Source organism: Quercus suber, unplaced genomic scaffold, assembly GCF_002906115.3.
Source record: "Quercus suber isolate HL8 unplaced genomic scaffold, Cork oak 2.0 scaffold_202, whole genome shotgun sequence".
NCBI lineage: Eukaryota > Viridiplantae > Streptophyta > Magnoliopsida > Fagales > Fagaceae > Quercus > Quercus suber.
Window position 1 is genome coordinate 142,107 of NW_027069660.1, and position 18,179 is coordinate 160,285.

General features: G+C 31.7%; 1 protein-coding gene and 1 long non-coding RNA gene across 2 annotated transcripts; one reads left to right on the top strand and one right to left on the bottom strand.

Moving 5' to 3' along the window:
• Positions 1-1,223: 1,223 nt before the first annotated feature.
• On the bottom strand, positions 1,224-3,743 carry LOC112013936 (heat stress transcription factor B-3). The gene is made up of 2 exons (XM_024046316.2): positions 3,236-3,743; positions 1,224-1,938 (listed from the first exon to the last, which is right to left on the bottom strand). The coding sequence occupies exons 1-2, from the start codon at positions 3,491-3,493 to the stop codon at positions 1,483-1,485; spliced, it is 714 nt and encodes a 237-aa protein (XP_023902084.1). The 5' UTR covers positions 3,494-3,743; the 3' UTR covers positions 1,224-1,482.
• Positions 3,744-5,521: 1,778 nt separating this feature from the next.
• On the top strand, positions 5,522-6,315 carry LOC136069997 (uncharacterized). Its single transcript, XR_010631201.1, has 2 exons — positions 5,522-5,755; positions 5,872-6,315. It is a non-coding gene; the product is annotated as an uncharacterized LOC136069997 (long non-coding RNA).
• Positions 6,316-18,179: the final 11,864 nt, after the last annotated feature.

Sequence of the window (18,179 nt, forward strand, 5' to 3'; positions counted from 1 at the left end):
GATATATCATCCAGTTTAGTACGAAAGTGACCCTTTCTTACCACAAAAATAGACAACTAATTCCATTGAAGAATTTTGCAAAATATTTGACAAAAGAGATGAAACATGCTCATCAATATACATAACTAGGGCTGTCCACAAGTTGGGTCAAATTGGGTTTAGGATTGACCCAAACCTAACCCAATTGGATTAGGTGGATGGAAAATGGACCCACAGCCATTTGAATATTTGGGTTGGATCAAAAGGCTCAATTCATTGGTTGAAGGGGTTGGAGTTGTCGAGTGATTTCAAGTTTGAAACACAACACCACAAATGAACATAGAAAATCAAAACCTAAAAAAGTGAAATCAAAACCCAAAGAAGAGAAATCAAAACTTCAAAACTCAAAGAATACAAACCTAAACAACACAAAACCACAATCCAAAACTACAGAAATCAAATAGCACAAAGAAGACCACAAAACCCAAATCTATGACTATGAGACTAAATCGAAGAGAGAGAGAGAGAGAGGAGACTAGATCTGCACCACCACCAATCGCTCCCCCACCATCAATCACAAGATCAATACGAAATCTTTAAAAAAAAAAAAAAAATTACTGACCCACCATCAAATTGCACTATTTCAGAGCCTTAAAGGAGATTTCAAATAGATTAGAGGAAGCTTCACTTCAAGAGAGTGAGGTTTGAGCAAGACTCAACCCAGGACCAGCAATGATCACTGTGAGTCAGCTACAACAACATAAGGACTAAATTGGCAATGGCGGAAGTAAGGCCAACTTGGCAACGATAGCAATAAGAAGGAGGCTAGGGTTAGGGATTTGAGAGAGAGATCAAACAAAGAGATGAGAAAGAAAGATAGCATGAAAAAAAAAATGTTTCAGAAACTAAAAGCTAAAAACCATTTTTTTTTTCTTTTCAAATTTTTGATCAATCGGGTCGGTTTGTACAAGTCAAGAATAATGGAACTCTAAACTCAAACCGAAACCTGATTTTTAACACTTATAAATCTACATTCAACCTATCTGACAATTCAGATCCAATCGTGGGTCTTTAGGTCGGATCAAGTCAGACAGGTAGGTCGGGTCTAATGAGATGTTGGACAGCCATTCTTAATAAGGTAATGTATGTGTAACAAAATAGTAATAAATGATGATATGTAGCCAGAAGGTTAGATAACCCAAAAAAAAAAAAACGTTTAGCAACAATTGATGGAACACTATGGCTTTAATCATGAAAACATAGTCTATTTATAATCAATGGAGGCATGTTGTACTCATATGCATACCAGTTTAACAAGATTGTGCCTGTTTTGTCACCCTTTTAATTAAGAGTACATACATAACAATATACATATGTTGCTTGAACCATCTTCATAATTTGTTTTACATCTTAGTCTAAGCTATATATTGGTTTTGTCTCGTTAAGATAGTCTAAGCTACTTAATTTTCAGTAGCTGTATTGATATATTACTCTACATGGAATTCATTTGCATGACTGAGACAGTAAAATGCTTGCGCTTTCACGAATCTCTGCCCTCTTTCTCTTCATCTCCCTCTCTCCTGGAACTTCCAATCTCACTCCAAACAACTTTGGTCTCTCATCTTCCTCTTCCTTCTCTGAATGTGCATACTTGGCCACCAAATCAAGTAGCTCCTTACACTTCTTTTTCATGCTCAAAAGCTCAGAATTCAAGACCCCATTCTCTTTCTTGAGACGTTTGTTCTCATCAATGAGGGTACTAAACCCTGAAGATGATGAAGTTGATGATGACCTTTGATCTTCATCAAACTCTTGAGGTGTAGATTGGGTTGGTGCAACCGGTTGCTGCTTGTTGGACCATGCTTTTCTGCGACGAATTTCACATAGTAGCTCTTTTTCACCCTTTCGGAACATGTCATTGCAAAACTCCCATCGGTTTGTTGCAACCTTACGAAAGCCCTATGCATGACAAAACATGTAGAGAGTTACAATCTGTTTAGCAGTTTGAAAAGAGTACATAATAAGTAGTAAGTATTAGTATTGCTAGAATATTACAAATTTTATTATATATAAATTTTACAAATTTATATGTCATCAATCACCAAAAAGTAATAGGTACATTTGTTTATTATATTGTTAAAGTTGCGTTAATCTCCATTACCATGTGTGTAAGTGTTTTTTTTAATATAAATGGGGTGGTGATAGATTTGAAATTTTCCTTTGGGAGTGAGATAACACTGTGTTAGCACAAAATATAAGTAGGAGTAATAAATACGAAAAGAGTAATACTAAAATTATTATTTTTGGATAATACTAAAATTATTTAAATTAATAGAAAAGTGGAACTTAAGCTGCCAAATATACTACGTTTTGAGTATTATTTAAAGAACTTAGAATATGCTGCTTAAACATTGGCCCAACCACACTTAGGCTAATGTGTGCAAGTAACTCAATTAGCTAGTCAAAGGTTTAGTGACCTTAAAAAAAGGTTATTCCAAGGTTTAAGCATTGACCTTCTCTATTTTAGCTTTGATCAATTAACTTTTGCAAATTTTTTGACCCAGCTCTCACCGTGTCATACAATTTCAGGCGAGATGCCACCTTAACCCAAGTAGTAAAACCTTATCCCGTGTTATCAAAGGTCTGGGTTTGAAAAGCTCTTTAAGCTATATTCAATTATAATCTTAACCCCCACCAGAAAAAAAAGAAAAGAACAAAAAAAAGAAAATGAAAAGTCAAAGAATAAATGAATATTCATCAAATGAACAGGAATATATAATATACTTTATCTTGGTCTTTGATATGTAAATATTCTGATGATCATGATCTAATGTATTGTGTTGCTTTCAGCCCCAAAGCCCATGAATTTTCATATATATTTCCATTGGTTTGGACAACCCATGAAACTTCTTGCTCAAAACACATTCATAAAGAAACCAAATAATTTAATTCATAAGTAATCTAGGCCCAATAATTATGGCCTTAGTTAGGTAAAGACAGGAGCAGTTAACCTTTTTCATCAGCAAGAAAGATGGACACTAAATATTCTATAAGTCAACCAGCCTAAACGCAGAGATTTTGTTTTAAAATCATTTTGGTTTGTGTTCATGCTAACTTTTACAGATCAAAAGGTATACCTTTAAGACTTAAAAAAAGATGGTATCATTTTTTTTTTTTTTTTGAGAATGATGATGGTATTAGCTAAAGTCTTAATTAGAACAGTGATTAATATCTATTAATTAATAATGTCACATACATAGGTATTGAGCTGCCGGACAAAGCTAGAGAAGTTGCTATGCTTGAAAAGTGTTGGGAGGAGATCACGGGCAAATTCCGCCGGCTGCCACACCACGAAGGCCGTCCCTTCCACGTTCCACGATATCACGTCGTCTGTCACCGGATCCTCCACCAGCATGTAGGTCTTGAGCAAGAAAGGTGGTGGGCTTGACTTCCTCACATATTCTAACAAACCCTTTTCACACATACCCTCCATGTTGGAGTTATTGTATAACATGAAAAGAAACAAAGAAATTAACAAAGCGTTTTGCTTGATTATTTACTTAGAAAAAAGAAAAACAAGTAGGAAGAAGAAAGATCAAGGATGATAATGAGAGAATAGAAGAAGGGCAGTTAAGAACTCCCAACCCCAACAATAGAACCCCAGCACGACTCCACAGTTCATGAGAAACGCAAGGGCTTAACCCCTCTCTCTCTTCTCTCTAAAAGAAACTAATGGTTGAAACGTATATACTATGACTACCACTTCTTATATAGTGAGAGAAAATTCATGTCATGGACATTTTTATTCTATAAAATTTTTTTTGCTGAATTTTTATTCTATAAAATTGGTATGACTATACTGTGCACTTAACATGCGTGCATGTTAGACGAAGTGTAACTTAAAAGAATATACACTTTCCACCCTATGATCCCATAATCAAACCCATCACTAAGATTTCTAAGGCTAGGGCGATGACTGGTCAATTAATACCAATTTAGTCTGACAACAATGTGACCGGCCGTTCCATATATTCTAGAATAAAGAAGAAAGAAGAAAAAAAATACTGGAAACACAATTATTTTCAAAACATTTTTCACAACCTCTTAGATTATAAGTTATGTTTAGAGTAATATTACTTTCAGTCAAGTCTATCGCATTGACCATACTTTTTATATATATACCAATTAGCATACCACGTATTGAAATAAAAATACACAATTAAAGAAACATTACTAATCTTCTTCTTTTTTCCTGGTCAAAAGGCAAACAAAACTTATCAAACGGTTCTGATTGTTGGGTCAATTGATCTATTTGAATGAAATTGTGATCAGTAGCATGAGCATACAAGTATAAAACCATCTCTCTCTGTGAATATGAAACCATATCTTTTATTGACAATTGTTTAATCTTGTCCCAAAATTGCATGAAAAGTCCATGAATCACACCTATCTTATGGGTCCAACCGTTTGGATAAACGGTGAAGATCAGCAGTGTTTAGTAGCATTATCCCATTGGGTCATATATTTATTCTACCAAAAATAATGTTTGGTTAAACACCTTTTGGTGTGCGAATACTTTCTACATTCTCTATGTTCTCTTCAATCAAACGTGCAAATTCCACTGTCCAGAAAATTTCTCCATTTGTTGGGTTTGATTCTTCTCTCTATCATGACTAAAATACTCTAGAGTTTTCTACGAGAAAGAAGTGACTTTCTTGACTTTGTGTGCCATTTCATGTCTACAATTTCTCTGATTGAAAGGTGTAGCTTTTACTCACTATAAGCGCGTGTGATATTTATATCGCTACACTCGAAAACAAACAAGAACATTTTATGAAATTCTGGGCCTATCTCATATATATATATATATATATATGGGGTTCAAGTAAGTTTAAACATAAGCTAATTATGTGTCCATTATTGGTTAAGTTTTTTCTTCTAGATTGGCTACAATTTTTTGAATATATATAAAAATTATTTTAAGTATAGTTATACTTTTACCTAAATTATTTTTAAGCACAACAAGTCAAAAGAAAACAAGATAACCTATACATTTTTTTAATTAAATTAATTAAACTGTCCATTTTTTATTCAAAAACAAATTAAGAGTGGTATGCCCTTTTTATATGAGCGCTTTAATAAGAAATTTTTTCTGTATAATTATACTATTATTCCAATTTCATATAATGTTTCTAAGGACACATGAGCTCTCTAATTAATGTTTATAAGTATCTAAATTATTCCACTTTAGAGGTTAAAATGCTTATTTTGAGTAAATTATTTTGAGGTTAATTAATAGTTATAAACTTCAACCAATTATTACTTTTGTTTAGTTACTTGGTTAAAAATAACTTTCTAATTATTAGAATGTTGAGGTTCAAATTCAAACATAATCATGCATCCAAACAGTTATATAAATGTGTTTTTTTTATTTATAACAACATATTTGCAAAAAACCAAAAAGTCATGAAAGCTAATGGAAAGATTATATTATACTTTTCTTTTCTTTTCTTTTTTATCGATATGATAGGTTTGAAAAAGATTTATGAAAATTCATTTTAATTAAGCGATTCTAAGTCTAACAGTGCAATTCAATGTGGAGTTCATGCCACCTATCATTGAAAATTTTGGTTAGGAAGATTGGGACCCATATATGGCCCCTTGTGATGGGAGCGTGCATCACCCGCGCTATTATGAATGGATGGAAGGTAGAGTTTTGAGGTAGAAGAAAGAAGAAATTCAGGGCATTTAGACACATACGAAGCTTCTGATTTTGGTTGGGCAGCTGAGCTTTCTTGACTTAATTTTTATAAAATTACTATTTCTTTTGCCACACTTTTTTTATGTTTTGTCTAATGGTTTTTAATAGTTCTTGCCCTCTCATTGTCATAGGCCTTCAATTTCACCAACCATAGTTTTGTTTTCCCATTGGTTCATAGTTCATACCGTGAATTGAGCGTGGTGTGAAACGTGCCCTAGCTTATTGCTGCACACCCATTTGAAATGGATAATAACAACAGCAGCTATCAAGATCAAAGGTCAAGGACTAGGAGAACATTGCCCCATATCTCATCTGCAACAATTGGTTCTCCGTATACTTGTGTTTGTACTAAACTCAACATTATGGTTGTTTTCAATGAGGTAGAAATAGAATTGCATTCCATCTAGTGCACGCAATTCAAGAATGTTAACATCAGTTTTCTTGTGATTCATGCCCCTATGTATTTTATCTCGAGCAATGCTAAATTTTAGGGATGGGCAAGGGCATACTTCTGTCTTGTGACTCTTGTCCCAGTCCCATTTTTGCTCTGCCTTAAATGATGAGAAATTTTTTTTTTTCCTCCATCTCTACCCCTTGGGGCTTCGCAAAGTCCCACCTCCACCCCAAAAAACTCTATTTCTTGTTGATTTGCCCACAACTAGTACATTTTTTTTTTTAATAAAGCCAGTTTCATTAATAAAAATATACTTAAAATTACACATTAACTTATCCCATCAAATCAAACTAATTTTTAGCAAAAAATGAATAATATTTTCCAAGTGTTTAACAAGACAATATTACAATAAAAACAAAAATCTCATAGTACAAAATCAATGATTCAATAGTATATAAATTTGTTTCTAATAAAGACCAAAAAAAAAAAAAAAAAACTATAAAATTGGTCCCTTATTTCTAACCTCGATAGAGATAATAAAAAGATAGAGAACTACGTTAGGTAGAATAAAATAAGATGATAATATGTTTGTTTAAATAATATGGTTTTATGGTATGAAAAATTTACAATTTAACCTTTATTAACACGGGACAAGGGCGGGTCTAAAAAGTATAAACCCATCCCTGTCTTGCCCTATGGGACGGGGCTAAAATCTTGCTCTATCTCCACCCCACCACCTTTGCGGGGTGTGGAAAACCCGTGCAGGCCAAAGTAGAGAGAGACGGGTCAAGTGGGGTGGAGCAGGGCAAAATTGTCATTCTACTAAATTTTTTACAATACATGAATTGGCAAGCTTGTACGAGTAGTTTTATCTAAACTCACAACTGGCATCATTTTTAAATTATGTGCAACTAATAATTTGTTGCATCCGCATGTGTTAAATTTTTTTGTCTCTGCGGACTTCCTCTTTTATCTTTCATGTAATAAGGAATTCCAATGGATTAAATTCAAGATAGACCCACCTATGAGAAGAAGTGTCATTTTTTGTAGTATCAAATAAATTAATATCTCATATACATAGGCTACTTCAAAAATTTTAAAAGAAAAATCTTTTGGTGGTGTTCTTTAGGTGTTTTTTTATATAAAGAAATTTGAGTTTAGAACCGCATGAATCACATAAGATTTTGTAAAATAAAAACCACTGCATTTAGAGAATGTTCAATCCACTGTGGGAAAATTTTCAATCCAAGTAACCTAACGCAATTCACATTATTAATATTTTAAACATTATATGTATTTTAAACTTGCTAGTTTGATTTGTTTTAGATTTTTGAATTTAGTTTAAATTTATTTATTTTGAGATTTAGTTTTGAATAATTTTAATTATTAGTTCAAATTGTGTAAACTGTAATCATTATTGAAAAAATGAGCTTAAATAGTTAAATAAAAATCTAGGTATTTTTAATCAAGCCCAACAATATATATATATATATATATATTACATGAGGGTGGAGGTAATTTTTAAAAAAGCCAAGGGTTTGTGGCCACCCCTCCCTCCGCCAGTGGTCATTAGGTTGGGTTGGTTTTTTATGGCTAAAGGATTGGGTAGACTGAAGATTTTTCAAACCAATAAGGTTGGGTTGGGTTAGATTATACCCCAAAGGCAGCCAAACCCAGCCCATGCACATAGTGGTGGAGCTAGAATTTTTGCTAACAAGGCTAGTTGGGAAATCTTATGTACTTTTTTGCACTGAAAATTACAAGAGGAAAGAGGGTATTTTTAAAAAATTAAAGGGGGGGGGGGGGGGGGGGGGGGGGTGTCCTTAGAATCCCCTGTCCCCTCCCTCTCCGTCAGTGCAAGCATCCTTATACTTGACTAGACTTGCCATTTGGGTTGACTTATCATGCTTCTTCATAAAATAAACCAAGATATATGATATATAAGCTTAACATTTTTATTTTTATTTGTAATTTGATAGTTACAACAAGGGGAGGTGGGATTTAAATCTTGGTTCCCCTTACAAAGAAGAGCATATAAAGCCACTAAGATGCAGATTCTTAGCATTGTTGTTGCTGTTATTATTATTATTATAAATAAGAGCTCAATTGGTTTATTAACTCTAATCTAGTTAAACAAAAGTTCAAATTAACTAATGGGATTAGTATGCATATCTATTTGAACTTGTTTAATTTTGGAAAATATTTTCCTCCAAATTGGGTTGGAGAAATCTCCTTAAATGCATAATGTGGTAAATCATTAAATCATCAATGCATATTAAATCACATGATTCATTTAATTATGGACAAAGTTTAGTTATAAAATTGGTTATAACTTTAGGCTACAACCTTACTCAATCATTCTCAAAAAAAAAAAAAAAAAAAAAAAAAAAAAAAAAACCTTACTCGATATTTTTTATTAGAGGTGAATTTTGACAAATCTACCATTGAATTATATCTTCTTCTTCTTATATTCTTCATAATTGCAAAATTTCTATAAAATTAAAGATTAATAACTATGTCATCAATAGTTTGTTTAAATTGTAAGTTTTTGTAATTAAAAATTATACATAAAAATAAGTTTATAGATCATATAGTAAATAATATCCGATTGACACAAAATTCAACATGTGTATTAAAAACATAGAGAATTTGCAATTCAATGGTTAGATTTCCAAAATATGCAGTAATATTTATTTTATTGAGTAAAGTTGTATCCTAAGGTTACAACCAATTTTATAGCTAAACTTTGTCATTTAATTATTTAATCAAGTTGCATGACTTTAAAAATAAGTCATGTGATTAGAAGTACTCAAATGGTCATTTAAATCATCATGTAATGGGTTGAAATTCTCTAACTTAAGGACCTGTCTAGTTGGGGGGATAGAAAATGAAGGATAGAAATGCGCAAAGAAAATGGTATGAGAGGGTATTTGGTTGAGGGGAAAAATGGAAGAGAGAAAATAGTGGGGCACCAAAGTTTTCTCCCTATGCCCACCATTTGGGGTGATTTTGGAATCTCCCCTAGTTTGGAAAATTACCCATTTACCCCATCTCTTCCCATTTTGTGTTTGACATTGGTTTCATTTATTTTCTTATTTCTTATTTTCAACTTTAAAATATAGTTTTTTTTTTCTTTTAAAATATTAATTTTTAATGTAATAGGGGCATTGAAGTAAATTTATACAAACTATATTTTCTATCATTTCATTTTTCTTTTCAACCAAATAAAAAATTTTCCATTTCTTTGCTTTTCCACCCGCCAAATCAAACACACATAAAGGAAAAACTAAATATTTTCTATCCCCCAACCAAATAAAACCTAGGGGTAGAGGGAGGTCAAGGTGGATTAGGCTAAAAATAGAACCTGTAACGACAGAGCCCCTACAATTCTCGACTGCCGTGTGTACATACTTCAACCCGAACTTAGGTCCCGGAGTTTTCACAAGCTTCTGGGGTAAAAGCTTGTGCACACATTAGCATTTGCCCATCACTTATGAACCTTTGCTTTGGTCGCTCACTTTGCGATGTGGGATCATGACTTTTGGGTTTAGATCCCCTCACCTTACCACACCTTCAAGAGGAGAGCCGACCTCAGCTCTGATATCATTTGTAACGACAAAGCTCCCATAGTTCCTGACTGCTGTGTGCACATACTTCAACCCGGGCTTAGGTTACCGAGTTTTCACAAGCTTCTGGGGTAAAAGCTTGTGCACATGTTAGGGGTTGCCCATCACTTATGAACCTTTGCTTTGGTTACTCACTTTGCAATGTGGGATCAGGACTTTAGGTGAGGGGATCTAAGTCCAAAAGTCCTGATCTCACATCGCAAAGTGAGCGACCAAAGCAAAGGTTCATAAGTGATGGGCAACCTCTAATGTGTGCACAAGATTTTACCCCAGAAGCTTGTGAAAATTCAAGGACATAAGCCCGGGTTGAAGTATGTGCACACGGCAGTCGGGAACTATGGGGGCTCTGTCGTTACAGAACCTACCCATTAATGGTGACTGATTTTCCCATTAATATTTTGTATGTATGTATAAATGATATAAATATTTCTTATTTAAATGGTTAAACCTCTTTTTTGAAAGAAGAAAAAGTACCTTTAAGCTATAAAATTGTTTTTTTTTTTTGGTTGAGAATCAAGCTATAAAATTGTTGATTTTAAAACTAAAAATTAAGCTAATGTTTGGCAATACTGTAAGAAATAAAGCTTCAATTAATGATAGAGTTTTTTTTTTTGGTTTAATATACAAATTAGAAATTCCACTCTAGTCTAATTTAAATGTATAAGTGTGTGAAGCTCTCTTCTGGAAATTTGAACCCCGACCCTTACCTCTCACACCTTACAAACACTTATACTTGCCAAGGTTGCCCAGTGGTATGCTAAATATTAAATAGTAAAGCTTTTTGCACGATAAAACTTCAACCAAAAAGCTCTTTAATGTTTTGAGTCGTGTGGCAAGTTATAATAATAGTGCTTAAAACATTGGATTTATAAAACATGAAACATGAACAGTAAAATGTAGAGCTTTTTATTTTTTTATTTTTGGGTTGAAAACCCTGTTCTCAGCTTTTACTTGTAATGCTTTTAAGGAAAAAAAAAAATCTTTTTATAGAGTTTCCTAGGGTAAGATTTTCAAATTTATTTTATTATTATTATTATTATTATTATTATTATTTAAAAGAGCTTTTTAGCTCAAAAAACTTAGTAAGGCTTTGCTTGACAAAGAGTCAGACAAAGCCTAGACCTATCTATAGAGACAAATTAAATAAGGAAAATGTTAAAGGATGTCCTTAAGATAATGGTTAACAAACTATTTTAAGAAAGTTATTATGGAAAAAAGAAAAAAAAAAGTAATTAATGTTTTGACAACTTTTTCTATTTCCCATAAAAGTTGTATTAAATTTTTTCTTAAAGTAGATTGTTAACTATTGCTCTAAGGACATCCAGTAACATGATCCATTAAATAAAAAAGATTATACTCTATCTATAAGGAATTGCCTCGCTTGCATTACTTTTATATAAATCTAGACCTATTTGTGGAGATAAATTAAATAAAAGAGATTATACTCTTTCTATAAGGAAGTGCCTCACTTGCATTTCTTTTATATAAAGTTTAGAGCTATTTGTAGAGATAAATTAAATAAAAGAGATTATACTCTTTCGATAAGGAATTGCCCCCACTTGCATTTCTTTTATATTTTCCTTTAAAAAAATAGGGCAAATTACACTCACCTCCCTTAACGTTTATGGAAATAACACTTTTCCCCAACCTTGAAGGGAAAAAACACTTTTCCCCCCTTGCAATTCATTTGACCATACTATGTTAAGTTAAAGTTAACACTTCACTTATTCTTAAAAAAAATCTCTAAACCCAAAATTACCCTTAATGTTTATCTCATAAATTTTGATGCAAAGCATTGGTGAGAGGTGTAATTAAAAATTTCAAGAATTTGCAAACTTAAATAATATCAGATGGTAAGGTGCTACAAAAAGCAACTAAAAAAATCCACTTTAGCTACATGTTTTATAATATGCTCTTTTCTTCTTCTTTTTTAAATGTGAATGCTCTTTTTATTAACCATAGTTAAACTTAGGTAAAATAGATTTTTTAAAATTTGGAATATTTTGTTACTAATATTAATAGAAGGGGGGGGGGGGAGTGTCATTTTCTTCAAACTTCCAGAGAGATGAGTGTTTTTTTCCTTTCATGTTGGGGTGAGTATTATTCCTCCAAACCTCAAGAGAGAAAAATGTAATTTGCCCATTTATTTATAACTGTCCTTCTAGTTTTCCTCTAATTAAGTTGAAAAAAAAGGTTTTGTATTGTATTTGTAGAATGCATTTAAAAAATAAGGTTGTACATTTATAGAATCCATTTTAACATGGAACATAGTATAAGCATCAATTTTCTTAATTAATACAAACAAATAATAGTTAGGATGTAAATTCTAATTAGCTTAATTGATAAGTTGAAGAATTAAGACTTGGGTTTAAATCCCACCGAAAAAAAAAATTTGAAAAACAAACTAATTGTTAAACACACACACACACATTTAATTACACTCTCTCACAAAACTCAAACACATTATTTCGGTTTAATAAAAAAAGAAGAAGTAATTATCATAAAATAAATGTCATAGATTCGAAATCTAACCTCACACAATTAAGTAAAAGGGAGTGGTGTCTCATACAGGAACAGAGCCAAAATTTGAAGTTAGGAGGGGCGGTTTTGCTATTGGTTGCGTGCGGCTACTCCATCCTCTAGCTTTGTTGCTTAACCACTAAGTTAAAAATATATATATATATTATTTTTTTGTTTTTGTTTTTTATGTGTGCGTTTGCTAGTAGGTAAGGATAATTTTTTTTTTATAAATTTTTTAAAGGGCTGAGTTGTTTTTTAGGTAAAATTGGTTGATTAAGCTTAATTTTTTTTAAGCTATTATATTATTGGTATTTTTTGTTGTTGGGTTAATTTTTTTGGGCTTGTATATTTTTTTTTTGAGATTTTAGGTTTATAAATTTTTTTAAGTCTTTTAAAATGAGGAAAATGTTAGAGTTACAAATGAACGCAGATGCAAATCAATAAGAATTTACTACCTAAGTAGTTTATAAAAATGTTGTAGAAAAGTTTCTAGCTATAGTATTATTTTTAAAAGAATTAATGATATTAATAAAGAAAATGGTAAAGTGTAATTTTATAGAACAAAATTACTTAAATTTATACCTATATATATATATACTAATTTAAAAAAACAAAAACAAAAAAACAAAACAAAAAACAATTAGGGGAAAGGAGGGGGGGGGGGTGTGGCGGCGGCATTGCCCCATAGTAAAAAATCTGAGACCCAACACACGAGTCCGTTTGGATAGCACTTATTGTTGCTGAAAGCTGATAAAAATTGATTGTTACTGAAAACACTGTAGCAAAATAATTTTTAAATGTGTAAATAGTATCGTGGGACCTACTTTTAATATTTTTTAATACATAAACAGTGCGTGAACAGTGCGTAAACAGTGCATGCACAGTACACGCACAGTGAATTTTGTCCCTCCAGTCAACAAGTGTGGCCAGAAGAAAAAAAAAAAAAAAAAAAAAAAGAGTAAAACGCAACTTAACTTTTCAGCAGAAAAACCTGCTATCCAAACACAGTCATATGCAGTTCAGTCTCGTTTTGTCTGGAATCGTGTAGTGCTTGTCCACTAGAGTTTAGCACTCGAGCCCCAAAAAAAAAACAAACAACAAAACAAAAAAACAAAAATTATAACATGTTTATTAGAAGGAAACAATATCCATAGCCAAAATCTAAATAGATTCAAGAGCACAAGAAAAGGAACACGAAGGTGAATGTCACAGTACACCAAATGGTAACCATAAACCATATGTATCATCAATTATTATCACAGGTTGCACTAAGGAGGTGACTTCTTCACATCCAGCTTAGCTGCTCAGGTTAGTTCTACTAACAAAAAATAAAATTACAAATTAATATCAGGTCTGAGTTAAACTTAATAGAGGGTTTAAGTTCGCCATGCTTTAGTCACTCTGGGCCCAAAATTTGTTGGCCCAGAATAATGATAGTATGTTATATATGATTGCATCTCCTGCATAAGCCATTTGTCCATTGATTAGGATTCTTTCTTTTGGATATGGTAATTGGTAAGACTTGAAACCAAGATGTCTGTTTAATGGATACAAAACACATGTTTTGCACTGATATATTTTTTAGATAGGAAAATGGAGGAGACAGAGATAGAATTCGAACCATAAACATAAAGAACCATAAAAGAATGTATTATTAAATTATTACTCTCCATGCATAATGTATGAGAAACTATTAATACTTTGTGCATGCATTAGCATGTGTTTGAAAAGTTTTCTTGTTTTCTAATCTCTTTATGTGATTTTTTTTTTTTTGGGTCAAAATAAGTAAATGTTTGGATGTGAGAGAGTTTTGAAAGTGTTGGGTGGTTATAACTATATATTTAAGAGATTTTTTCAATTTGATTATCTTTTTATTTTTTATTTCAATTTGTCAGTTAAATATTTTTCAACGTATTTTTTGTCATTAATTTTTTAAACTAAAAACTAAGGATAGTTTTAGAAATATGGAAAAGTGTACACCAAAAACTCTTAGTCCAATTATATAAGCAGATNATACTATGTTAAGTTAAAGTTAACAATGTTGTATTAATCTGCCTTTTGGTTAAGGGCAAATTTCCAAAATTACCCTTCACTTATTCTTAAAAAAAATCTCTAAACCCAAAATTACCCTTAATGTTTATCTCATAAATTTTGATGCAAAGCATTGGTGAGAGGTGTAATTAAAAATTTCAAGAATTTGCAAACTTAAATAATATCAGATGGTAAGGTGCTACAAAAAGCAACTAAAAAAATCCACTTTAGCTACATGTTTTATAATATGCTCTTTTCTTCTTCTTTTTTAAATGTGAATGCTCTTTTTATTAACCATAGTTAAACTTAGGTAAAATAGATTTTTTAAAATTTGGAATATTTTGTTACTAATATTAATAGAAGGGGGGGGGGGGAGTGTCATTTTCTTCAAACTTCCAGAGAGATGAGTGTTTTTTTCCTTTCATGTTGGGGGTGAGTATTATTCCTCCAAACCTCAAGAGAGAAAAATGTAATTTGCCCATTTATTTATAACTGTCCTTCTAGTTTTCCTCTAATTAAGTTGAAAAAAAAAGGTTTTGTATTGTATTTGTAGAATGCATTTAAAAAATAAGGTTGTACATTTATAGAATCCATTTTAACATGGAACATAGTATAAGCATCAATTTTCATATTATGAAGTGATTCATTACTAATAACAGAACTTTATGGAGTGGTTGCTTCACTAAGGCTAGAGTCCAAGTTTGGCCCAAAACTTAAACACTAAAAGAATGTGGCCCAAAACCCATTTATTAGCTAAGATTTGGATGACGGGATACTAAGGCGAAAAATATCTCATGAAATTTCTCTTTTATAGTATGTGTGAGTTCTACATGTATAAATCTATAATGCTATGAGATGGTAATATTATGAGATAGTCTAATGAGATATTTCTCATCATTCATGAGCATACTAAACAATTTTTGTTTGATATCGTTCTATTTTTGTTGGTGGAGGGCAAAAAAAATTCATTTTGGTATTCTCTCTGTCATTAGTTGGTGGATTTGGTAGATTAGTCATTAGTGTCATATTGGAAAAGTTAATAAACACAAATATTAAAAACTTTTTCTTAACTTATGTCTACTTAATTTGTAAAGCTAATATCTTTTTTAATTAGCTTAGATTTATAAAAAAAAAATAGTGTTGATACCTGTTTTCGCGACACATTTTCTACAAGCCCAATTCAGCCAAGCCCAACTTCATCGTGAGCTTAATTCATGTATTATATTATATTATATTTTTTTAAGCATGGCCCAAGCCCATGCAAATGGTTGGGGAATTGAGTAGGAATGGTTTTGGTGGGTGTGGGTTAGTTCCCATTGGACCTTTTACATAAGCCCAGCCTGTATGTGCCGCGAAGTGGGCTAGGGATGTTGGGGGCATCTAGGGCCCATGAAGGAGGTCCAATGTCAGAAATTTCCACCCCAGATTTGACTCCATGCTCTGTGTGACTGTGCCCCTAATTTTCAGCCCAGCTCCATTTTCCTATACCAAGGCAGCTGACTCTAAAAAAAGGTTGAGCAGCCTAACCCACTCAGTCACCCAAATGTAGTCTTCCAAGGCCTATAAAGACCAGAGATAGCAGCTATAAAGAGGAAACAACTTTGGTACCAAAATCATGCAAAAAGCAATCAAACATTTCCCTAAGCATAAAACATAATACACCAAGTCATAGAAATAACATCTGAAAGGTCCAAGGCCTTCCTCCCACCTAAAAACTGGTCACAAGCATCCCCTAGAACTTGATATAAATATGCATCACCAGCTCACAAGAAAACCAACGTTTTTCCTTACAAAAAAACTCAAAACTTTAACATAAAAACCCAGTAAACTACATAGTGTATAGACGATTTGAAGGCTTGGGGGTGAAAATATTGATAAAGGGGAACTCCCTCTCTCTTGCTCGGGAACTCTTTCAATTTCTTCCTCTGTGTGACTGTGGATTGAAATTTCTGACTTATGAATATATAGTTTCTGCACTTTCTTGTGTTTTCATTTTTATGCTGGTTTCTCTTTCCATAAAGCACCATTAGCCTTTGTGTACCTCACATTGCGAATTTTGGGCTTGACTCTCCAAATAACTAATGAATTTAATGAACCCAAGGAGAGCTTTGGGCCGTTTTCGCATTTTCGGCCATTGTTGCAAAAACGTCCCCGACAAATAATATACATTTTTCTTTCTTATATATTAAAAATAGGATGAAAAAAATCGCTAGAGAGTAGAGACTACCAATTCCAATTAAAGATTTTACACATTAAAACACAATTAGAATTTACTTATTTTGAGTTTAATATAATTTTTCAATTTGAATTTATCTATTGTTGTGAGGTTATTATGGATGAGATTTTTAAGAAATTAAAATTTATGATTTCAAATGAAGTAAACTGCTGGATTTAGTGTGTGCTAGTTTTTAGAAAAAAAATGTATTAAACGTGCGTAAAATATATTTAAATAAAGAGTGTGCTAATTTTTAGGAAAAAAGTTTCTCAGGTAGTTTTTTTTTCTTGAATTTAGTTGAATTACAATTTTAAACCTGATATTTTTAAGAATAAGGATTATCTAATTATATTAGGGGTATTTTTGACATTTTTTGAAGTCATAATTAACTTTCTGAATCCTCTTAATATATAAATATTAATGCTAGTTGTGATTAGAAATTTAGATTTTTTTTTTATTTTTAGAAGGCTTAGAAATTTAGAATAGTATAATTTTTATAGGAAATGTTTTGCTACATACTGAGATATGTGGTAACAAAAAGAAAAGTGACAAGTGTTTAAGGTCCACTTGATCATATGCATTGCACATAATGTATCCATTTCTTTTAGCTACATACCCATTTTCCCCATTTTTATATACCCTAAAAAACTATAAAATCATTATTTTTACGGGATTTTATACTAATTTGAATTTCAATCACAACATATCAAAATAATAAATTATATAATAAAAAAATTGTGATTTATAGCGTGTAAAATCATGTATACTAGATCTGGATGCAGAAGCCCGAGGCCAAGTGAGAGTAACTGGCTGCCGTTGATAGTTGAGGTCCCCAAGATCGACGGTGTATGTTTCACAGCACCGGAGTCACCAAGATTTCTCGTCAGGACTTGGCAAACATCGAAGTCCATGCTTGTCTTGATTGGACCTACGGATAGAAGTTGAATGGTTTAAAACGTACCTTCACAGTATATTACTCGCTTTGTTTGTGTTAGTTACTTTTGTCTCTTTTTGTCTTTTCCTATTTTTTTTTTTAAACTAATTATATATAAACACTCCTAATTCCAAAAATACAAACCCCCTACTTGATAAAATAATTAAAAAATAGAAAGAAAAGAGGAGCCTGTTTGACAATTTTTTTATTTATTTATAAAAGGCTTATCATAATTTATCATGCATTTTGACTCCTAAATTTTTGAAGGAAGGTTTAAATAAATTGTAAAAAACATATATTAAGACTTTCATATGAATTGAGTAAATATAAATCGAAATAATTCTAAGAAATAATGAGTTCATTTTGAAAGTTTAGTTATAGAAGACAATTTCTCATTAAGAAAATAGTTATAGAAAACAATTTGAAAATTTGATTATTTGATGCAACAATTTGTCAATAACTTATATGTCAAATGTCATTTTATGGTGTTTTTTAACAAAAATATTTAGGGTTCAAATCTTAAATTCTCCCCGCCTCCAAAAAAAAAAAAACATTATTCATTTGCTTTAACAAAAGATATTTTCAATAACATAAATTATTTTTCTAGGAAACTAATTTGTTTTATGTTGTTTTGATGTGACCTTGAAAATGGGATAAAAATTATTATTTTTAATGTTTTTGGATCACACGAAAGGCATTATATTTTTTGTAATTCTAAA

Bases quoted from the DNA above. Each gene is read 5' to 3' on its own strand.
- LOC112013936 (XM_024046316.2), bottom strand. From the start codon at position 3,493: ATGTTATACAATAACTCCAACATGGAGGGTATGTGTGAAAAGGGTTTG. The intron at 1,939-3,235 runs GTATGTGACATT...TGTCATGCATAG, and splicing joins TCCGGCAGCTCAATACCTAT to GGCTTTCGTAAGGTTGCAAC.